This window comes from Trichoderma breve, chromosome 3, assembly GCF_028502605.1.
Source record: "Trichoderma breve strain T069 chromosome 3, whole genome shotgun sequence".
Classification (NCBI taxonomy): domain Eukaryota; kingdom Fungi; phylum Ascomycota; class Sordariomycetes; order Hypocreales; family Hypocreaceae; genus Trichoderma; species Trichoderma breve.
Window position 1 is genome coordinate 1755727 of NC_079234.1, and position 23109 is coordinate 1778835.

At 50.3% G+C, this 23109-nt stretch overlaps 8 protein-coding genes across 8 annotated transcripts; 4 read left to right on the forward strand and 4 right to left on the reverse strand.

Annotated features, from left to right (window-relative positions):
* Positions 1-827: 827 nt before the first annotated feature.
* Positions 828-2108, forward strand: T069G_04965 (uncharacterized protein; the record flags this gene model as incomplete). The annotated part of the gene is made up of 3 exons (XM_056172175.1): positions 828-899; positions 972-1115; positions 1257-2108. 3 exons carry the CDS (start codon positions 828-830, stop codon positions 2106-2108), a joined length of 1068 nt encoding a protein of 355 aa, XP_056029033.1.
* Positions 2109-3083: 975 nt separating this feature from the next.
* T069G_04966 (PH domain-containing protein) lies at positions 3084-4385 on the reverse strand (the record flags this gene model as incomplete). Its single annotated transcript, XM_056172176.1, has 2 exons — positions 3084-4106; positions 4176-4385. 2 exons carry the CDS (start codon positions 4383-4385, stop codon positions 3084-3086), a joined length of 1233 nt encoding a protein of 410 aa, XP_056029034.1.
* A 1963-nt stretch (positions 4386-6348) lies between these two features.
* T069G_04967 (cytoplasmic tRNA 2-thiolation protein 2 domain-containing protein) lies at positions 6349-7601 on the forward strand (the record flags this gene model as incomplete). Its single annotated transcript, XM_056172177.1, has 2 exons — positions 6349-6437; positions 6506-7601. The coding sequence occupies 2 exons, from the start codon at positions 6349-6351 to the stop codon at positions 7599-7601; spliced, it is 1185 nt and encodes a 394-aa protein (XP_056029035.1).
* A 541-nt stretch (positions 7602-8142) lies between these two features.
* Positions 8143-9264, reverse strand: T069G_04968 (mitochondrial carrier protein domain-containing protein; the record flags this gene model as incomplete). Its single annotated transcript, XM_056172178.1, has 3 exons — positions 8143-8390; positions 8477-9153; positions 9248-9264. 3 exons carry the CDS (start codon positions 9262-9264, stop codon positions 8143-8145), a joined length of 942 nt encoding a protein of 313 aa, XP_056029036.1.
* Positions 9265-10896: 1632 nt separating this feature from the next.
* Positions 10897-12964, reverse strand: T069G_04969 (carboxylesterase family domain-containing protein; the record flags this gene model as incomplete). The annotated part of the gene is made up of 6 exons (XM_056172179.1): positions 10897-11667; positions 11729-12046; positions 12110-12432; positions 12499-12622; positions 12680-12743; positions 12813-12964. The coding sequence occupies 6 exons, from the start codon at positions 12962-12964 to the stop codon at positions 10897-10899; spliced, it is 1752 nt and encodes a 583-aa protein (XP_056029037.1).
* A 2726-nt stretch (positions 12965-15690) lies between these two features.
* On the forward strand, positions 15691-17138 carry T069G_04970 (uncharacterized protein; the record flags this gene model as incomplete). Its single annotated transcript, XM_056172180.1, has 5 exons — positions 15691-15876; positions 15932-15971; positions 16033-16100; positions 16175-16610; positions 16699-17138. The coding sequence occupies 5 exons, from the start codon at positions 15691-15693 to the stop codon at positions 17136-17138; spliced, it is 1170 nt and encodes a 389-aa protein (XP_056029038.1).
* An 824-nt stretch (positions 17139-17962) lies between these two features.
* T069G_04971 (WD domain, g-beta repeat domain-containing protein) lies at positions 17963-19254 on the forward strand (the record flags this gene model as incomplete). Its single annotated transcript, XM_056172181.1, has 3 exons — positions 17963-18100; positions 18168-18402; positions 18458-19254. 3 exons carry the CDS (start codon positions 17963-17965, stop codon positions 19252-19254), a joined length of 1170 nt encoding a protein of 389 aa, XP_056029039.1.
* Positions 19255-19558: 304 nt separating this feature from the next.
* On the reverse strand, positions 19559-21429 carry T069G_04972 (carboxylesterase family domain-containing protein; the record flags this gene model as incomplete). Its single annotated transcript, XM_056172182.1, has 5 exons — positions 19559-19890; positions 19933-20223; positions 20293-20512; positions 20573-21053; positions 21113-21429. 5 exons carry the CDS (start codon positions 21427-21429, stop codon positions 19559-19561), a joined length of 1641 nt encoding a protein of 546 aa, XP_056029040.1.
* Positions 21430-23109: the final 1680 nt, after the last annotated feature.

Sequence of the window (23109 nt, forward strand, 5' to 3'; positions counted from 1 at the left end):
GTGGCGGCATCTGCGGGGAATTTCCGAGCCCAGCGCAACCATCTGAGCCACAGTTTGCGGCGCTGGATCGCGGAATGCGGGATCGGCAACAAAGATACAAGTACACTCTACTTACGCGATCGGGTTCTGACGGCGCCGAGATCTGGGATTTGGGGTATTCCCTCCGTAAAAGAGCGGCATGATTGCTAGAGCGGTAACGGAATAGTACCTAAATTGCGGAAGATGGCTTGTAATCTGTACTTGTAGACTCCATGGACTGAAAGTATAGAGAACCTTACTCAGCCACAGGCTCTCTCCCACCGGTGCAAGCCACAGCCACAGCAGAAAGTGCCCCTAGCACTAGCACTTCTCCGAATGCCAGCCCTCTCAAATGTTCCCAAGGGAACGAACGTCCAGTCTCACTCTTTGAGCTTTCACTTGCGCCGCTACAAACCCTTCAAAACTTTGTATCTTTTGCGTCTCCTCTTCTGCTAGTCTCTTCTCTTCTCCCTCTTCTCTTCTACTCCTGCTGTTCTACTCTCCCCTCCTCTCCTCTTGATCAACCAGTAGAACTGCGCCAAGTCCAAGTGCAAACCCCATTGGGAGCTGCTCATCGATCCCAATCGAATCGAATCGCCACTTCGTTCTGCGCCTTCGCTTTTGGGTCCGCGCACCAAAACAGTCTCACTTGCGCTGTGAATGCGCCAACTGAGCGCTGTCTGCTGACTCCTAATTCCGACAATCTTCATCTTCAATCTTTGCTGGTTGGCTCTCTAAACCGGGCGCTCCAGCTGTCTCTGTCTCTTACTCACGCTCACGCTCACCCACGTACTCGCATCGCCAGCGCAATGGCAACCTCAACCTCAACCTCGCCGCCAATGGAGCCGTTAGACGCCCTCCAATCGCTCATCAACGATGTGGTGAATATTTCCCAATTACCTTCCCCCCTAATTTTTCAATCCATCACCGACTAATTTCTTCTCCTTATTAAGCTCGTACAAACTGGCAAAGCTCTGCGGGCCTCTCGCAGAGACGCTCAGGGGAATCTGACGCATGCTTATGGGCCTACACAGTCAAAGCTGCCAGACACCATCGATCACTTTCACAATGCGCTCAACGAGCTGGAAAGTGAAATTGTAAGTAGTGGCCCAATCTTTGTTTCTTTCTCTTCATCTTCCCCCAACCCCCCCTTTTATGTCTTTTTTTTTTTTTTAATTAATTCCTTGTTACCCTCAATTTACTCACCACTGACCCTTTCTTTCTCCCCCACTGGCTAGATTATGGCCAAGTCAGTCTTGCTCAGAGATTACAATGAGCTACAAGAAAAGAAGAAGAAACTCTTGGCTCGGCCCACACCTCAGCCCGTCGAGGCACAAGCAAAGCGACCCCCAAACACGGATCTGCCCTCACCGCCAGAGCCCATTTTCAAGGACGAACCCATGGTAGAGGACACAGACGTGAAGCCTATGGCGCCATTCCCCAACATGAGCATCGATCTTGCCGAACCCGAACCCATTGACATGTCCATCAAGGAGCCCAATGGCCAGCAATCGCAACAGCAACCACCTCCTCCAGGCGGGATGAACGGGCTAAACGGAATGGCTAGTCCAGGGGATAAAAAGCCCATTGCAGACATGCTTCCTGAACCTGCCGGATCAAACCAACCACCAGTGTTACCGGAGGCTTCCGGGATGAATTTTACGGACATGGAATTTACTCTTGCGCCGCCGCCGGGCAACGAGGTTTCCGGGCAACCAAGCGCCTCCAAAGAGCCATCCTTCGATCTAGCTACCTTTGCACCAGCCGACGGCGGCGACGACCTTTTGAATCTCAACCACCTTCTACCCGCTGACCCCAGCGGTTCGGCCGCACAGGCCAACCCGGGCCAGGTAAAGATGGAGGACGTCAAGGTCGAGGTACCCGACGCAACCATGAATACCGACTTCTTTGGCCCGGAGTCTGGGGCCGCCGACGGGATGGACTTTGACTTTAGCCTTGGCGGCTCGGGAGACGATACTTTTGACGACCTTATGAACAACCGCGACAGCACTTTTGAGCTGATGGATGCTGGTGGTGACTTTGACACGGCGTTTTTCGGGCTCGACAAGCCGGATGAGAATCCTGCGTGAGAGAAGGATTGGGTAGGAAAAGACATGACTATTCTCTTTTCTCTCTCTCTCTCTCTTTTTAATCGCAATGCTTGGAAGTTATTGGTGTCAGATGTGATGATATAATTCCTTTTTTTAAGGCCCAGGATGGCTCAACCCATTTTCTAACGTGTTTTTTTTTTTAAACATCTCTTCTCTCTTTTTCTTACTTTGCTTTTATTAATTTGGACATGACTGGTAACGTCACGGTGTCTTGGGAATGGGAATGGGGATCAAAAGAATATACCCATGCTTTAATCTTCAATATGGTCTCGTCGCATTAGTTAGATACAGTTACGCCTCAATATTACTATTATCAATCATATGCACCGTTCTACGCACTGGGAAATAAGATAGATGAGCAATAAGCTTCTCAGATTAACGAGCATACAGGTTATTAACACCCATTTATGCCTTTTAACTAACTACCTAAGCTAATAAAATAGAACAAGCAAGTGTTTTGATATAAAAATGTAACCAACACAAATGTCCTGAGCGAAGAAAATTAACTAATCAAAAGAGTCATCAACCCAGCACAGCTCCTTCCCAGCTATCAAAGCTTTCCGAGGATTTGAGAGGTAGTGCTGGAAACCACAAGAAGAAGAAGAAGAAGAAAAGGTCCACCAATTCGCCGTTATTATTCACTAAACTTTCAAAGTTGTGATGCGCCACCGGGGAGAGGATTAAAGTAAGGTAAATCGTGTAATTGTAATTGTTGACTGGAGTTGGTATATGAGATAACCAGTCGGGGGGTCATAAATTCGTAAACCAAGATTAGGTACGAAACAAAAAAGAAGGGGGTATTTATCATACGACAAAGGAAAAATGTAAAAAAAAAAAAGAGGACGTTCATCTAAGTGCTTGAGGCAAGGAAAAGGAGACAAAAAGAGAAACAAGTTTCGAGTGAGGGTATCCGGGCTTGAATCAACGCTTCTCAGATAAGATGTTGATCAAGCATTATGCGGGAGGAGGGTTGACAACGACTACTGCAGCTGCGGCGGCGGCTGCGCGAGCTTCCAGTCCTCGCCTCTTGGCCAACAGGCTCTTAAAGGCACCGAGAAACTGCACCAGCGACTCCTCGTCGGGCGTGCAGAAACGATATGATTTCTCTGCCGTGATGATCTGGAGGCAGTGCGTCTTACTCCTGCTGACGGGGTCGGTCTCGACGACATTGACGACGTCAGACACTTCGAAAATGACCTCTGCAGCGTATTCCGACTCGTCTTTGTACAGGACCAACTGTCGGGCGCGCAACACTCCCCAATAGTGCTTCCATTGGCGCACGCCGCGCTTGGTTCGCTGCATCCACAGGGAGCCCTGCCAGACGACGCGTTCGGATTCCTGCTCGGCGGTCACGGCGCTGACTTGGCTCGCTGAGCGGCCGCCTGTTTCGGGTCGTTGGCCGGGCATAATAGGTTGTCGAGGCTGCGTGCTAGGCGGTGGTTGGACGGCCAGGTTCTCAAAGGAGGCGCCCTGTGCTCGTGGGATTTCGGTGTCGGAGAAGTCAGAGTAAGAGAGCATTTCGTTGCCAGACAGGCCAGAGGATTCCAACGTGTAGGACAAGCGGCGATTTGAGCCCATGAACTTGGGCGCCGACGGATCGAGAATGCCAATGTTTTCGGGGGAGCTTGAAAAGGCGTTGTAGATGTGGTGTCCCCAACCGTCAGGCGCTCCAGGGGACAGTATATGCGCGCCAGGACTGCCCATGTACATTTCCTCCTCCTCTTCGTCGAGCCTGGCGACTTTGCGAATCAAGTCGACCCATTCCTGCGCGTCCTGTGGCGTGGGGGCGGCGAAGTGAAAGTTTCTTGACGGAGAAAAGAGGCCAAACAGGTTCTTGCGCTTGTGTTTTGGGTCCTTGAGGATGGTCACCGCGGAGAGGTCTGAGAGGTACAGGTGGTGACGGAGCTTGGCCTCCTTGTCGTCCTTGTAGAGGGAAATGCCATTCGGTCGCAAGACAAGATACACCGTCTTCCAGTTCTATCGCGGCGCAAAAAGAAACGCGTTAGCACGAATGCTTTTGGATTTAAAATCACGGACGCGACATACCTTTGTCTTTTGGGTGCGCTTCTGGACACACCCGCTCTTGATGACACGGTCAACTTCAAAGCAGCCGTTCTGGTGCACGGGAGCGACCGTCGTATCCAGGGGTAAGCGACTGCGTCGGTTAAGGACATTGTTTTCGCTGGAGCCGCGGGCAGCAAAAGCCGCCTCTTGGGGCCTCGTTTCTCCCTGTCGAGGGGCAGCAGCCATAGCCATGCTTGGCAAGGATGTTTTGTTTTTTTCTCCTCTGGTAGCAGATCAAAGTCAAAGCTTACAGTCGAGGTGGAAGTATGAAAGATGCGTCTCGATGGGAGTCGGTGTGTGGAGCCGAGGGGCAGTGGGAATGTCGATCGGATTTGGTCGTTAGTCGTCGTAGGGGTAAAATAAACAAGCTTGACAAGCTGCTGTGTATGTGTATATATAAAAGACAAGCTGGATCTAAGACAGACAGAGGCAGCCGTTGAAGAGGGAGGCGAAGCACCAAAAGTAGAAAAATAGCAAAAGGTGGCCGCGGCCAAGATGGACCGCAAGGACAGGACAGGTGTTGTAGGGTCGGGTGATTCGAGCACCTGGAGATGCCGTATTCGTACTTGGTTGTAAGCCTTGCGATCAAATGGTGGGCAGCGCAAAAAGAGGAAGCCTAGAAGTGAGGCTGACAGCGACGGTTACAGGAATAAGTAAGTACGAGCACTGATTGCGAGAGCGAAAGCGACGTCTTTCCCCGGGGCCTAAGCGCGTGGGGGATGGAAATAGAAGCATTGATGCTTTGGGGAATGGAAATGCAGGCGTCTAGTGCTCAATGCAATGCTGAAGGAGGTTCGTTGCGGTTTCAGCTTCTGAGGCGCCGTGTCGAGTCGAAGCGATGAATGACTCTCGCCTTGCCGCAAACGCACAGGGATCAGGGGGCCAGTGATTGGCTAATGCGGACGGGCGACGAGATCAGCGATTGAGGTAAAAGGGGATGGACGGATGAAACAAGAAACAGGGCCTGTGGCCTGGTTGGTGGGCGGCTTTTTTGTTTTAGTATGCAGACACTCGATGCGTTGGCGGTTGTTGTTTGGGAATTGATGTTGGTCCATTGATTTCACTGTGATCAATACTGTACTGGATTATGTGATAGTGATCGGATGGATTCAATGGAAGCTGGATTTATGATCAACAGCGCCACACGGTGGCCAAGGATACGCGGCCTGTTTGACGTCACAGGGCTTCCAACAAGCGCTGTGCTGTCCACGGCGGCAGTTTTAGGCTCGAGAGCGCTGGAACGAGGCTCCCAACGGCTGCGCCTCTGGAAAGACACGCAACGCCGAAAGTCTGTCCTCGATTGTGGCTGGATCGGATCGGAGCAAAAGGCAAACTGAAATGTTTCCGCTCCGACTTTGAGTCTATCTTGGCTTGTCTACTAGTACAGTACAGTTATTAGAGTTGCTAGCCGCGATATGCAACATGCAACATGCAACATGCAACATGGAACTTGAAATGTTGCGCCGGGTCAATGCATTGAATGCAAAGCCCACAGAAACAAGGCATGGGGGCACCCGAAGCGAGCGCTAGAATCAATGCGCTATGGGTGCATGATTCGTCTCGGTAGATGGTTGGACAGGCAATTACCGACAGGGGGACTGAAATGAAGCGTGCTGCTGCTGCTGCTACCCGGCAACGTTGGTATTTAGTGTAGTTTTCAGAAGAGGTGAAACAAGAAGACGAATAAAGGGAGAATGATTCAGAAAAATGGAAATTGTGGGATCAAGAAGAATAAATAGAATTGAGTTCAATGGTTATGGGAGATTGGGAGTTGAGAGTGTAGCAAGGAAAGAGAAGCTCATCAATTAGGCTACATGTCCAAGTATCAATCAATTCTGCTTACCTCAGTCGCTCTCAGGTTTAGTTAGTGACCCTCGCCTTGGCAGCGTTGACTGCAAAAAAATTCTCGCCACATGTTACACTGTCTGCATGCAAAATTGGATATACAAGTACTTGCAGCTCAACCCATTTTCTGCATACTAGAACCGCACATTATCCTTGTAGTTGCAACAACTCAGCCAGTCAACAACGAGCCATCATTTATTTTCAGAAGCGCTCTTCTCTTGTAATTCTCTCTTGAACGAGTCTGCAACCCCCCACACGGACTCATCCGTACTCCTTATTCTCTTCTATTCCACAACCTCCCAAACCCATAATGGCGGGATCACAAACCCCAAGCCGGCCATGCATGCGCTGCAAGAAGCCAGATGCCGCATTTGAACTGCGCAATGTTGCAACCTGCCAGTATGCATGACTCACCCCTCTCATGACAGCAACTCATACACACACTTTAGTACTTACACGCAATACAGGGATTGCTTCATCGACTATGTCGATTCTAAGGCCGTCAAGAGATTCACTGTTCTCCAGCGAGAAACCAGAACTTCTACCAAACCTGAGCCCCGGAGATATGTTGCCGGCCTCTCCTTTGGACCCTCATCCACCGTTCTCACTCAGATCCTTGACAAGACCGCCCAATATCATGCATCAAGAAAGGGATCATCGCCATTTGAGCCTCTCATTGTCCATGTCGACACAGATCTCTCCATCCGCACTGACTCCCAAGATACCCCTGCACAGAGACTTCTCGCCAAGTACCGCGAGAGGTTCCCCAACGTCTCGTTTGAGTGCGTGCATCTGAGCAAGGTTCTTAGTGTCAAGACGATTGACTGGACCACCATACCCGTTCCTGAGGGTGGAAACGATGCAGAACGACTACAGCTCTTCTTTTCCTCATTGCCGTCAGTGACTTCACGCGCTGACAGTCTGAGACTGTTTATCCGCCATCTTCTCTTGGATGTTGCTATACAGAAGTCTTATTCTGCGTTGCTGTTTGGACACAGCACCACGGCGCTGGCTGCTCTGACCTTGTCCGAGGTCGCAAACGGCAGAGGCTTTGCCGTACCCTGGCAGATCAACGACGGACTGTTCACCGTCTGCACCTACCGGCCGGGTGCAGATCCGGCTAGTAGTACTAGCACCGGGGAAGCAAGCCAAGAAGATGCCAAGATCCAGTTTCCCATATACTACCCCCTGCGAGAGATTCTCAAAGCCGAAGTCATGACATATCTTGGCACGACACCCGCTGTGCAAGAGCTAATCCCTTCTACCGATGGAGCATCGTCCAGTGTTGTCTCTCACAAGGACCAGAGCATCGAGGAGGTCATGGCTCGGTATTTCGACGGCGTGGAGGGGCCTTACTCGGGCATTGTGACCAATGTCGTCCGCACGGCGGGGAAGCTGGACAGGCTGGTTAGTTCGCATTATTGTCGCTTATGTGGCATAACCCTGGACCAGGAGGGCGATTCGACGTGGGCTGGTGAACTGGGTGATGACTTGACACAGGACGCCGTGAACCCTGAGACGGGGAAGCTGTGCTACGGATGCAAGCGCTCCATGGGTGGATAGTAGGGGATTGACTTCGAAACAAAGGGGGTTAAAAAGAAGGAAAAGAATTGAATTCGAGGCAACGACAAATGAAACAAAACAAGACGAAGGATTCAAGTATAGAGGAGGCTTAGAATAAAAAAAAGAATATAAATTTCAGCAGCGTCGGTGCGCTCAGATCTATTCATGAAGACTACCAACTCCAGTGCAAAAATCATGCCGCCTTGAGCTTTTCCATTATTCCGCCCAATGCCTTATTGCCCCTCCTTCTCTTTCCAAGTTGTAGGAGACACCCTGAAAAATACTCCTTGTGATCTATAAACCAGAGCAGTCGCTCCTGAAAGATGTACAGCATACAAGGTATACTAGTAGTAAACAGTAGTAGTACTACTAGTGGCTGTATGGTATGCGTGATGAAATAACAAGCCTGTTTGTTAAAAAATAAATAACAGGACCGGCAGTGTGGGGGAAACCAAAAGCAAACCCCCGGACTTTTTTGTGACGCCAGGGCCTCTCGGAATTTAAAGGCACTCTTCCTTGAATTTAGAGGCGCTCTTCTTGTTTAGAGGCGCTCTTCCTCGTCGTAGCCTAGCATAGGCAGGATGCGGTTCTCAACCTTTCTCACCAACTTGGCGGTTTGCTCGGCCAAGGAGAGGGTCAGGATGGTGTGTGGCAGGATTCGGGCCAGATGGGGGATGAAGCCCTTGTAGATGGCGAAGATGCCCTCCGTTCGGATCGTCTTTCCGAGACAGTCGAAGATGCCGCTGTAGAGGTTGCCGTGCTGGTTGTACAGACGGGACATGATTGTGTCTTGCGTGGGTATATATGTTAGCTGCAAAAGACTCTGACAGACAAAAGAAGAAGAGAGGAATGGGTAAGGACGAGTAGATGCTCACCAGGGGGGTGCATGACGCAGCAGACGACGAAGCCGCTGACCGAAGAGCTGGCCAGATGCAGCGCCGGTCCCTCCTCCATGCCGGCGTGCTTGACCAGCTGCCTCTTGGCCAAAAAGTACGTGGGCAGCTGGACAGAGCTGCCGAATCCAGTCCGCACCATGGCGGCGGTGATGCCACGGTACAGACCGAAGAAGCCCTCGCCTTTGTAGATCTGCCTCAGGCCGTCCCAGGCATTGCGGTAGTTGTGCTGGGTGCCCACGGGCCGGACGGGAGAATAGCTCTGCAGGCGGGTCTTTACGAGGAAGAAGGGGCTCCCCGCAGCGGCGCCGATGATGCCGGACGAGGCGCCGCAGAGGACGTTGATGGCGAGGTTCTGGGCGTTTTCGTCGCGGAGGAAGAGGCGCGACATGCCCTTGCGCATGGGCTCGTAGAAGCCCAGGCGGCAGCCGTTGAGCAGGACCTGGTAGATGTAGGCGGCGCCGAGACCGCGGTAGATGCCGCGGATGCCTTCGTTCTTGACGATGACGCTGATGCCGTGGATCGGGCCGCGGTAGTACTGGGGCTGGGCGCCCTTTGTCTGCAGCTCGCCTTGGAGTTGTTGGCGGATCTTGAGGACTTCGGCTGGGTGGGTGACGGTGACGGCGCCGCACGCCGCCAGAGCGCCTGCGGCGAAACCGCTGGAGACAAAGAGTGTTAGTTGTGGGTTGAGTTGAGGTGAGTCGCGTGGACGAGTTGTGTAAGTAAGAGTCAAGTCGCAAAGATGTAACGTACCCGATTGTGGTGGACATTGGCGCTGTCGCCTTTTCGCACAGCTGCGAGGCCTCTGTTTCTTTCCTTTACCGCCTGTGTTACAGTATTACAAAAGAATAAAGGAACAGGAATAGTAACAGCAGAAGAAAGAATTAGATAGAGCCTAAACGATGCGGGTTAAAAGATAAAAAGAAGGGTGTTGGGGAGCTGCAGGAACGGATTTCGATTTTTGGTGCGAACGAGACCCGATGACGGCGGCCCGGCTAGCAATGGCAACAGCTTTAACACGCAACCCGACCGGGATCCCGCAGGTGGAGCAAGAAACGAAATCTCGCTGTATTTAATGCTTTTTTGTATGAGGGGCGCAATTGAAGCCGCTTCTTTCTGCGGTAAGCCTAAATTGTGTCGTGGGTAGTAGAGGAGGGTGTAGAAAAAAAAAAGGGTCCCGAGAGCCACAGTGGCCGAAGAACGGAGATTCGGAAGACCTGGGGAAAGTTGAGTTTGGCGCCGGTTGGGGGAATCTAGGCGGTTCAGGGACCAATTGAGGAAAATGAAGAGGATGGAAGGATATCAGGTAAGCTGACGCCGAATAAGAAGCCGAGTGAAATATTACTGTACTGTCGCGACTGTTTTATTTGGACAACAGACAGGAGGATGAGATGAGACTGAGAGAGATGCGGATGGCGGAGGATGGATTCCGAACTCTTATAATCATCAATCATCCTCTTTTTCTTTTTTTAATCTTTATCTTTATCTTCACTTCCTTCTCTCCAATTCCATCTCGTCGCCATTTTCCTATACGAGATAAAAGGGCTTGAAAAGGCGCCACCGGTCTGACCGATGCCGTAACGCGGCCGAGTGCAAATCGCCCAAGATTGGCTTTTTTGACAGGCTGGGATGCAGAGCGGTTTCCGCATGGGGGGCGAAGAAGGGCTTGAACAGTACGAGAATAAAGTACCTAGGCAGAATATTATCTTAGATTGGATCCTTGCGACCCTCCACTCCCCGCAATCTCCCGCGATTATTCAGCGTCGCTTTGATTCGATGATAAGTTTCGTGGGGTTTTAAAGTGAGGGCTGTCGGATAATTATGTGTGCTAAGACATTGTTTCTTCCTGGTAGCGGACTTGACTTACGGTTGCGCCGATGAAAGCCGCTGGGCTAAACGGGGTAGCGGTTTATCGGTAAAGTTGTGTATACATATCCATGGATGCAAAGAGGGAATATGCCGTCAGTCAGAGTACATATGTAGTTTTCATAGTATTGCTGCAGTGACAAAAAGCCGAACAATTGGATGTTGAAGCTGGGCGGATCTCGGTCGCCGATGGCTATGTGTGTATTTACTGAGGGCATTCCCGAGTGCCGTGGGTAAACGAGAGACAACGTTAGGAGATCTAACGGCAGCTTATCTATAAGCTTGTCTTTTTTCATGAATCGTATTTTATGGAGAGCAAGGGGAAATAATACCGAGTAATCGGATTACGAGGCCATTGTCCTGCTATTACTCATCTCACCACCATGCCTCATTACTATGTAAGTACGTGTAACTTCGATGATATATACGGGTAAAGTACTGCCGGCCAAATCCCGCCGTTTAAGCTCGTTTAAATCTCAACCCAGATTTTAAAGAAGAGGAGGAGAATGAACGGAAAAGAAATTCTAATCTTCACTTCAGTTGGGCACTCGTGGCGCAACAGCCCTCCAGAATGCACATCTCTCACCACGCCCCCCTTCCCAGCTTTTCGCATTAGCCAGGCGAAACGTATTAACAATGCCATCTCCATGGCGAATATTGTAGCTCAGCTCGTCCGTCACAGTCACCAGCTCGACCTCTCCGCCCGTCGTATTGAGATTCATAAACGTCGGGTTCTGCTCGCTATACTGCGGCCACGAAATCATCTCCGGGTGCTTATCATCAACAGGCACCGTAGCATTCTCCGCTCCCGCAGTTGCATCCTCAACAGAAATAACAGGACTACCGCTGACGATAAAGTTTCCCCATATCCTCTGGAAGCTGTGCCGGAAGCTGGGATTGGGAAAGCCGCTGCTGGCAAAGTAAGCGCCGAGATCCGCACCGTGGTACGCCGGGTCGAGCGAGTACTGATACTTCCACGTGCGGCGGCCTGAGGTCGGCGAGCTGAATGCCTCGGCGACCCACTGGGACGGGCACTGGAAGATGGATTCGGCGGCGACGTTGAAGGCCGTCTGCTGGATGCCCGTGGCCATGCCCGAGACGGTGTTTGCTGTAGGGCCGGCGTCGCCGCTTGTGTCGAAGCGTGTTCCGTTGTCGCCTGGCTGGGCGGTGGCCGTATTGTAGATGTGATTGAGGGAGAGGATGTCGGAGGTGGTTAGGTGAGGGAGGGTGGAGGAGATGAAGGCGTCGAATTGCGGCTTGGTGGTGATGTTGGGATTCGTCAGGGGAACGCCCTCATCTGCATTGGTCTGTCGAGCATTAGCATGGGAACGTGGCATTCAAGAATCATAGAAAAAGGCCTCATCGTACTCCGATTAAAGCATGCTTGCCGCTGACTTTGCCGCACTGAAGCTGTTCCGAGGGTCGTTGCCGGATCATGTCGCCGTCAATGACGGGGAGCCAGGCGAAGCTCCCAAAGTAGCCCTTGGAGGTCGATACAAGGCCACTGGCATTTTGCAGGGCATTTGTATCTGCGGCGACAAGGCAGTGGAAAACGCTCGAGTGTCTTTTTACGGCAGCCGAATCCTTTCCACAGCCAGCGGCTTCGGCAAAGTCGTTGTAGTGACTTGTGGAAATATTGCTGTCGAAGGGATAAATGGGAGGGACATAGTTGCTCGCCAAGATGAGCTGGAACTCATCAGTCATGTGCCATCGTCATAAGTAAGAGTTGGGGGTTTTAGAAATACGTACGTTGTTGAAGAGTCTAGATTCTTTACCCCCATACGCCAACGACTGATACATGACAGATCCCGCACCAGAAGATTCACCACCAAGAGTCACACGTGTTGGATCACCGCCAAACTTGGAGATGTGCTTCTGAACCCATTCGAGGGCGAAGCGCTGATCCAAGAGTCCGGCGTTGAGCTTGCCGTGCTGGCGAACTTCGGCTGAAGCCAGCTGGCCGAATGCGCCGAGGCGATACTGGATCTCGACGACGATGAAGCTGTTGTTGTTGGTGTTCAGCATGGAGCTGGGGTCGTAGGTGGCAGCGAAGACGGAATAACCCCCGCCATCTTTGTGGTTTGTTCAGAGTCAGCTTCGTTCAATATTTAGCCTGATGGTGATGCGTTTTTGCTTACGGATCCAAACAAGGACGGGTAGATTCTCAGCTCGCGGCGGAGCGTAGACATTGAGATACAGACAATCTTCGTTGCCGGAATTAGAGTTGAAACCATATACCGGTGGCACGCCAAAAGCTCCCGACTGAGGGCACCAGGGAGGCTGATCTATAGCTTGAACGACGCGATTTCGGGTCGTTGCCTTTGGGGGTTCTTGGGGAGCTTGCCATCGCAGTTTGCCTACTGGCGGAGCAGCGTACCGGATGCTGTGCAGTGGTGAGTCTTTATGTTCCTGTTCTTCTCATCTGTAGAGAGAGAGAGAGCTTGATCCGCACCTTTTCCATATTTTCAGGTCGGTAGTGGCGTTGTAGAGACCTTCGTAGACGACATATCCAAGATCAACTCGAGGGCGAGGCGCAGGTTTTGGCACTGCTTGGTCTGAGGTTGTGACCAAGGCGAGTAAGAGGAAGCTGATGATGAGCCTCATCGTGGTGATTTTTTCTCGATAAACGGCTATCTACTCAAAAAAGGAAGAGGAAGAGATTTTCAAAAACATGCAGAATGAAATTTGAGAGAAAGAAGGAGAATAGAGGCAGCAAAAGGCTCAAACGGTTTTCATCAAGTGGTTCGCCAGCTGGCGGATGTGCTCAAACAAATGTACTGGGCATTGAGTTTTGTTAAATCTGTATTATCTAACGGCACGGCACGTTGTAAACTCTAAACGATGCGCCCATAAATGCTGATACACTACATGCACTGTAGCACCAAATATATCGGCATTAAGCAGGTTAGGAATATGAAAATGAGTTGCGCGAAAGCAGCTGAATGATTAAATAGGACGCATAGGGGATGCCTGAGGCTTCCTGTTGGACGTGGTGTTGGATGTTGGACGCATCCATGTGGTTTTATGCATGTGGTTCATTACGGCACGGCACAGGTCGATATGCTAGCTGACGATGGGAGCCATGGGCGAGACAAAGGAAGCTGAAAATGCGGATGCTTGCGGCTACATGTGATGTGCTAGTTTTTGTGTTGTTACCGTGGTATTGGAAAATATCGATGTTAATCCCTGTGCTTCTGTTCCGATGGTGGAGTGGGCGAGATTCCGGGTCTTGATCTCTAATCTCTGGCCACTGCAGGGGGCCGAAGCTTTTAAGCCCTTAAATGGATGGCGGACACAAGACAGGGATTCAGGTTGGTGATATTACTTGCTGCATTTGAGAGTACGGATGCAGATAATGGAGTCTCTTGTCAAATGAAGCATGACTGATTCAAGGACACGCACTTCAGGGCCCAGTCAGCTGGTTTGTGGTCGAAAGGGCGACTGAGACATCTTGAAAATAGATGGCTGAGACTTGTTCATTTCCCCTCGGTCACAAATCAGATTCACGGGATATCGTCTCAGAAGACCAATACTAGCAGGATCTGTACATGTAGGCATTCCGCAGCTGAACAACCTACCATGGATGCATGCGCACAAACGTGCAAATAGCGTGGCGATTTATATGGGATCCTACATGTGCTTTGTGTTTTGTGCGAGGCAAAATCCGACCATGTAAAGGGCTTGTACTGGTACTCGTCCTACTCGATAACACACATGCACACTTTATTGAACTTGACGTCGTATTATCGACTCTGGCTAGTCTGGCTTGGGAGTCGTCTTACATGCATGGATGCCCAGGATCATTGCTTTGTCCCACATCTCTGGGGCATTCTGTAGTAATAGATGATACACAGGCTTCTTACAAAGAGGGTGGCTTTCTGTCTTCAATGTTCTTATCGATGGTATACATGTTTGTTTGGTCAGTTGGCTGCCCATCTGTGGCGATTGCAGCTGGTTGTTGGCTTCAAGAGGTTGCTGGCTGCGTGCTGAATGAAATGGTATGGTGTGGTCAAAGACGATAATGCAACGCATTAGCACATGTATGTGAGTGAGTGGGTGTGTAGACCCAAGGAAGCGACATGCTTGATTCTTCTCTGTCGCTTCTCCTTTGCTTCTTTTTTTTCGATGTTATGCCCCGGTGGATATACCGATTAGAAGAGGGGCTGGACATAGAAAGGGTAGAACAAGTCTGAACAAGGATTCAAGGTATCAAGACTTGCTCTACAATACTCCATGCCGCATGATCGCCCGCATCCTTGTATCCTTGCATCCATTTACGTAGCACGAACCTCCCGAGTCCAGCTATAACTCTGCACACATTGTTTGCTTCAGCATATGTGGCTTAAATTCCAATCTATTTTCGCCGTGGTGTCTGCATTTAAAAGAGGCGCATTGACGTTACAGATTGAGTAGGGGATCAAACCGTGAGAAGCGGATCTGGTGATTATACGCATAGCTGCTGTATGCAACTTGATGTGACGCTTGGTGGTGTTGGATCAATTACATGTATTCCCCCCACCCATCATGCCGGTTTAGCTGCTAAACTGCTGATTCGACATGCCTCTTCTTTTGTCATTTCTCGAATTCTTCCATCGTCTTGCTCAAGCTTATGCTGCAGCAGAGCCTTGCCAAACTGGTATTCATTGGGCATCCTCCATTCCTCTCTGGCGGCATCTAAGTGGCCGGATCGGTCCATGAGGAGCAAAGAGGGTCCCCCTGGGTGGTGGTACCGTTGAGTGGCGACGAGCATCATGTATGTATCTGTACGGGTTTATACAGAGCAGAGAGTGGTGGATTTCGATATGGGAGGGTGATATCGCATGTGTGCTGCATATCAAGTCAGCCATACAATGATGCTTAACTACATGCCCGTTGATGTAAAGAGTGGCCTACTGCAGCCTTGCGCATCACCTTTGTTTTCTTTTCTTTTTCTTCCTTTCTATCCACATCTTTTCTGTCTCTTTTCGCTGGCGCATCTCTCGCTCCTTTTCACAGAACTTTTCCATCGATATTATCATGTGCGCTTGAGTCTTTGTGAGCATGACATTGTGTCAGTGACGCAGCCAGCCGGCTGGTTGGTGCTGCTACTGTTACGAGCTGTCGACCAACCGATTAGATATCCCCCACGCGACCCGTATGGCAGGATTTCCTTCAGATAGCAAGGCCTTTGAAGAATGCTGCTCTGAATATATATATATATATATAACAGTATATATGTCACTGCGTGGGGCAGTGGCTGCTTATTCTCCCGAGCTGTCAACTCTTGAACGACGACACAGCGTCGTACAACGCAGGAACAAGAGAAAAGAAAAGGAAAATAAACGTTCAAGATGGCGACGAATTCGACGCTGAGTCCAGAGTACTTGGCTGAGTCCAAGACGGGCTTGGTCACGACCATGTATGCGATTCCCATTGCGCTCGAGGCGCTCAGCACTGGGTGGCGGCTATGGGCGTCAGCATCTGCACAGTCGGGATTTTGGTTTTCATTTGATGACTATCTCATGCTTTTTGCGACGGTATGGATTCATGATGTTGTTTGAATTGTGAAAAGAGCTAATGAGGTCTTTGAAGTTGGTGGCGATGACTGTGTGCGTGCTTGGGATTGTATATGGTAGGTTGAAAGTGATACTATGGCCTGTTAGAACAAGATGAGGATTGACTTTGCTATGTAGGACCACCGAATGGACTTGGACGCCATATAGAGGCTCTATCAGAGCACCAAGTACAACAGTTTCTCAAGGTAATACCTCTTGGCTCTTTTATGCTGATATGAAAAGAAAATTGCTACTGACAATCATCCCTCCCGTCTAACAGGGAGACTACATCTTTAGTCACTTTTACGACATCGCCATCGCCTTCACAAAGCTCTCTATCTTAGCGTTATATTACCGTATCTTCATCACACGCAAATTCAGACACATCGTCCTCGGCACTGCCTGCTTCGTGATCGTCTGGGTCATTGTCATGGAGGTGACGCTGGGCTTTGGATGTCGGCCCATCAAGGCATGGTGGGGTGAGGCAAAGGGGAAGTGCATCAACAAGGAAGCCTTTACGTATTTCACCAATGTAACGAACATGGTAATCGACCTGTGGGTGTTTCTGATGCCGATCCCGGTGATACTGGGGCTTCAGGCGGCCAAGGAGAAGAGGATTATCCTGTGCCTCATGTTTGGAGTTGGACTGGCAGTGTGTGCGATTAGCGCGGCGAGGCTATCCTTTGTGTTTGGCGTTGCATCTGCTGATTTTACATGTAAGTCTTGACCCCCATCCCTATTCATTGCCAACCAGCCGTGTAAGGGACAAATGATTGCAAAGCCTAATCAACGATGTTACAATAGGGAACGAGGCGTCTCTGGGAATCTTATCGGCCTGGGAGCCCTGCTGTGCCATTCTGTGCGCAAACTTCCCCCCAATATACCGGCATCTCGTCATCATCAGCGAATTCCTCCGAGCCGGTGTCCGGAACGTGACGCAGTGGACGGTGACGCAGTCCCGGAGCGCCGCAACGGGCGTCAGCTCCGATCGGCACGGCGGTTCCAAGGGTAAGGGCGAGGTGCAGCATCACGACTGGGCTAAGCTGAATCACAGCGGTGCCTTTACGGGCGAGACGAACCGCACCGTTACGGAAGTATCTGCGCAAGGGCCGCCAAGCGATGCGGTTGAGATGGATGGAGTGAAGGTGGGAGGGATCATGGTGGAGAGGGCGTTTACGCAGGTGAGCGCGCAGGATGTGGAGGCGGCGTCTTCGTCGAGGGATATAGAAGAGGGCAAAGAATGAGATTTTCAGTTTTTAAAAGGTTAACTTTGTTTTTATTAGAATAGATATATGTATATATAGGGAGCGGCTATCACCAGCGCTGCGACTACGGTGGCGCTGTATTTGTAGATACAACGGGAACAATTTCATCTACAGGTTCACGATTTTTGCGTCTGTGTTACAGTAACTGCTTTAATCTGGATCCTTAGTTTAATAAGAAAATATGTTGAGCTATCTGTGCAGCTGTTTAGAAAAGGCGATCATATATATATGAGTGTGAAGGACTTATACGGGGATGCGCCTCATTGGTGTTGAAGTATGATGCAACCACATATTTATCGTGCCAATGGCCGACTAAACTATGATAAACACATTAATATCATATCAGTTATGTAATAATTACTTTAAAACAATGTTTAATGATAAGTAAAACTTACTTGAATTTAACCGTCAGCACAATACTGTATGTCCATCTTCCCGTGCTTCTCTCACCGTTGAGCGGCACGTGCTTTGGCGTCGAAATCGGCCACGCGAAAAAAATAGACCCCAGAAGCGTGACGTCGTTGCTCTAGCAAAAGCTCTAACAAAGGAAAAGCACCATCGCAATTTCGCACCTCCAACACACTCACACAATCACAGCTGCATCCGATCATCTCCTCCACCAGCCACTCAATTCGTCACGGCCAGAATCTTAAATCGCACATCATCACCTCAATTCTCGTTTCGACCGCTAAAAGAGCTTCTGCGACGCTACAGCGGCCTCTGTGGCCTCGGTCGGAAGACGCACCGCATCATCGCAGCGTGGCTTCAGCTTCAAAGCTCTGCTAATTCGGCGACACAACAAAATGGCTTCCACGCCCATGGACCTCGATCTTCCCGCCAGCTCAAACGGCTCTCCAGCTCTCAGTATCTCGAGGAATCTGGCCGCCAGCGCGCCCGTGTCAAATCTCAGCGACGTTGTGTCTAGCTTTCGCCCGACAAAGGTCCGTTTGTTTTGCTACCTGTATCGCCAGACAATCAGTGCTGACGTGAATCGGCGCTCCCTTTTAGCTTCTACGTCGCGATGATATCAAAGATGGACGGCCTCAGCCTCGGGTGCTCTCAATTGACTACGATGACGATGGCGAGCTGCTCATGACCTCTGCTAGCGATGAGACAATCCAGATCTACAACGTCCGAGAGGGGCGCCATGACAAGAGCCTGCTTAGCAAGAAATACGGCGTCAAGCTGGCAAAGTTTACACATACGAGGTCTAGTATAATCTACGCCAGTACCAAACAGAACCGTAATAGCATTCCCTACTACCCTTTTGGCACCGCTTGCATCTAATCGCCCTCTAGACGCCATTCGATACCTCGCTACTCACGACAACTCCTTCATTCGCTACTTTGAAGGCCACGACGCGGCAGTCACAGCACTTGCCGTACATCCCGGTAGCGACAACTTCATATCCTGCTCACAAGACAACACTGTCCGGCTTTGGGACACCCAGACGAAACATTGGCAGGGCCAGCTCTTCCTTCGATCGCCGTACCTTGCAGCCTATGATCCTTCCGGGACAGTCTTTGCTGTTGCGTGTCCCAGCAGCGGCTCTGTTCTATTGTACGACGTTAGAAACTACGACAAGGCGCCGTTTACCACCATCGATATCGTGGAGCAGTGCCGCGGAGTCGATTCTCAGTGTCTTGTCAAGGGGTGGACCAAGCTCGAGTTTTCCAACGATGGGAAAACTATCCTAGTGGGAACAAAGGGCCGAGGACACTTTCTTCTCGACGCTTTCCAGGGCAATCTGAAAGCCTATCTTCGACGGCCCGCAGGTGGGACGCGTCGGCTTGCTCCGGGCGAGAACATTGCCGCAAACGGCGCCGCCCCGGCTCCCACCGACCCCGGAGCATTCGAAAGCAGCGGCGACTGCTGTTTCGCACCGGATGGACGATATGTGCTCAGTGGTGGAGCTAAGCAGGACGTGCTGGTTTGGGATACACTGAAGCAGCCAGCAGAGAACAAGGTGTTGGACCCAACATGGACGCTGCCTGATAAGAGAGAGGCGGCGGTGCTGGCTTTCAACCCGCGGTTCAACTTTTTCGCGACAGCAGACCAAGATTTGGTTCTTTGGCTACCAGACCCTCACGCATAGAATGCGAGTGTCGCTGCTTTAAAGAAACGTGTGTAGAATCGGCGGCCTTTTTGTTTCGATTCTTGGATCGAAGTTCGATATAAGAGGAGAATATGAAAGGGACCATGTAGATACCCGACGTCGTGTAAACTGGCTCATTCGATAGGATCAGCTGCTTTACGACTGTCTTTTTAACATGTACATATATATAGATGCGCTTCAATCATCAGTGAATGAGTGGCGTTTAACACTTGCTCTATAACTATTAAGATTATCTCTCTAATTGTTCATTCACTCTTGCATCTTGTGATCATCCTCTAAGAGATCACACTGCCGGGCCAAATTTGACACCGCCCATTGCCGCCCAAATTTGATCCCAAAACTCGCACTCTGTGAAATCCAACTCGGCTGGTGCAATAGTATCCTGAATGTACACTCCTCGGTTTGAGTGGGCATCAAAGCGAGGCCATTTCACACTCTTCGTCTCAGGATGCCCTCGTTCGGCCAATGCCGTCCACGCAGCAATCATCGAAGCGCTTATACTACGATCCTGCTTCGATGCACTGCACGTACCATTGCCAAAAGGCTGGTTATCCATGTTTCCAAAGACAAAGGGCAATTCAGCCGTATGCGTACTTCCAAAGAAAGGGGCGAGATCTGCAGAGGGGAAAGGCTGGCCGTCTTCGTCGAGCCAGGGACAGGAGAGGGTGCGGTTGAAGCGGTAGGCGTAGGCTGGTGCTTTGGCGGCGCGGAGGGCTTTGTAGGCGGGACAGTTGAAGCCGGAGACGGTGGTGATGTGGGTGATTGCGGCGACGACGGCGAAGGAGGTTGAGCCTGTGGTGTTGAAGAGGGATAGGGGGTATGCTTTGGAGATGGAGGAGGAGGAGGGGCCCCATTGGGAGAGGAAGTCTGTGTAGTTGGATTCTGTGAGGACGTTGGATGAGGAGGAGAAGTAGACGGGGAGGGTGAGGAGGCTGCTGTCTAGTTCGTCTGTTTGGTGATGTTAGTCTTTTTGTTTTTTTATGTGCTTTTTTTTTGTCTAGGGGGTTGTTGGCTTACTTTGACCGATGATGATGGGTACTTGGGAGCCGACTGATAGAGGTTGATGCTTGATGATTTCACCATCGAGAACGGAGGAGTCGAGAGATGTGATGTTGGGAAGGTCGATACCTAAGACGGTGGCGAGGAGGCCGCCGTTGGTGGTTGGATCGAGGAGGGCTGGCGTTTGGGAATGAGCCTTGATAAGGTCTTTGACAGACTTGGATTGTAAACAGCACAGCTGTACAGGTGGCATTGTCAGTTTGAAGGGCTTCATATTGAGAGAAGGACGTGGACTTACATCGTCTGAACGGCAGTTGAGCGTCTTTGCGAAACTTTGTCCCGTATACGTGGCTGTCTTGTAAGGAGCTACGTCTTGACCTCCTCCAGACTCCATCACCGCAGCAGAGATCAAATGCTTTGCCTCAGGTAATGTTGAGACTACAAAGGTATCGTCCGCGCCGGCACTCTGGCCAAAGAGCATCACTTTGGTCGAATCACCTCCGAAGGCTTTGATGTTGTGTTTCACCCAGGTGAGAGCTGCAAGATAGTCTTGGATGGCCATGTTGCCCCTGATGCCGGCATCTGGTAGTGCTAGGAAGCCGAGAGGACCTAATCGGTAGTTGAATTTGACTACGATGGCGTCTATGGCTAGGTTGCAGGAGTCGTAGAGGGGGTACGTGATGGCTCCTCCGTCGTTACCGCCGCCGTAGGCGAAGGCTTTGACGGGGAGAGATGATTTCGATGTTGCGTGTGGAGGGACGTAGACGTCTAGATATAAACTAGATGTAAAAGATTAGTATTTACATGGCATTTTCTGTCAGAGTTTATGATAGCTTACCAGTCTTCTGATAGGGGAGTGTCTGTTACGTCGAATGCGGATCCCCATTGGATACATGCGGGTGGTGGTTTTGTCGCGTCAAGATGTCCGTTTGGGTATCGACCGTTGAATAGTTCTGGGGGCATAAACCTTCGATGGCCGACGGGTGGATGAGCGTATGGAATGCCTTGAAATTGCTTGACTGGAGTGCGTTTGCATGTGTTTCCTAGGATTGTTCCTGAGGAGAGGTGGACGGTGGGAGGCTCTTGGGGGTGAGAAGCTGCAGAGATGAGGTCTGCGACGAGCAAAAGACTTGCCAGAGTGGTCGAGTGAAGCATTGTGATGATTTATGACTCGACTCGTTCGTATGAATGAATTAGAATGATGGTACAAGCAGCTTTCTCGTCCATCTATTGTTGAGATGTTGCGCTCTCTATATAGGAGTTGAGCTATTACTCCTTGACCCCTGAACCACACCAGCCCATCTTCGGGCTGCCACTCAACCGCATTAGTTGGCATGAAAACTCCTTCTTTCAGCCAGGTTTACAGCAACTAGACTACGTAAGTAACCCTCAGAATCTCAGTGAAACGTAATTGAAGGGTCCGTGATCAGCATCAGCCACCGAAGCTGACATTGACCGATCTGGAAGCATTTCACGATGTGAGGTCCTAGCGTTGCCTAAAAGGGCTACCTATTGCGATATAGGGCTGTGTTTTGAAGGGGCAAAGTCGAGATGGAGACGCTAAGCTCTTTGACGGCCAAATCAGCTGCTTGTTTGAGTAACTGGGGGTGGCTCGAGCTCAGATGAACTAGAGGATGATGGAGATTGTAAATAGAGTCATGCATCACGGCTAATTTCCAGGGCGTTGTCGAATGGAAATGCTGGATGGAGACTTGGTCTGTTGGTTGTCTCTGAGTGCGCTCATTTTGACATGACATTTGGTGACTGGACAATAACGTCTGTAGCGCCTGGTAGGATTCTCACTTTAGGAAATGCCATTCGAAGACTCCCTATTTTTGCAATTATTGTTTAACAGGGGTCAATAATACAGGGGCTGTAGCGCTGATCTAGTTCAACTGGGAGCTGGCTAGTTGTGCATGCGTCTTATAATTCAAGGCAGAGTGATTTAACTGAGTTCGTGTGCCGAAACTTGTCGATAGTCGCCCAAAATGTCTGTAATTAGCTATCAGTTGAACTTTGGCTTCCAATAGCTAGGTTCTACAGTAAGATCACATCGAACCACTTCTTTTGCCGATTATCAATATTCAAGGGGTTGTGACATATGTCATCTACCCACTAATATAGTTGATATCGGTTCAAGGCTCAGTCAATGCTAAATTACCGTTGGATTTCCATACCCAACTGGTCGGTAAACGGGAACTTGTTTTCAATCTGCACCCGAAGTTTTTAAAAAAGACACAAAAGAAAAGTATCTTCTAGCCTAAAGTAATCCTTATGTTTTCAGGATCACTTTTCTCCCAAGCTTCCGCCAACACACGTCCGCAGCCAGCCCTATATGCCACATCATTATCCCCGCGTTGAACCCAGAGAACGTTGTAGAACTGATACTCCTGATCATCTTCATACTCTGGTAGCTCTAGGTTCTCCTCATACTGTCCTGTAGCAATAACTTGATAATGATAGCCAATGCCCCACATCTTATGACCAACCCATCGTCCAGCGCGATCATATACAGCGTGAAACGGCCTTGGATCTGCGTATCTGCTCCTTCGTAGGACCTTCTCCTCGTAACAGCTCCGTAAACATTTGCCCTTTGCACTTCCCTGCGAGATTGCAATGAGCTCAATGGGCTCTGCTGGCCCACACGTCGCGTCTCCCGTAATACGAATCACGCCTCCAAACCTTCCCTCTGTATCTCGAAGAGCAACCACCTTTGGACAAATTGGTTAGGGGGCTTTGGACTAGGACCGGGTTCGCGAACGCCAAGAAGAATGCCGCTTCTTTTATGGGAAGTGGCGAGTATCTCCAAGGTTGCTGCAGGAAGAAAAGACGCAC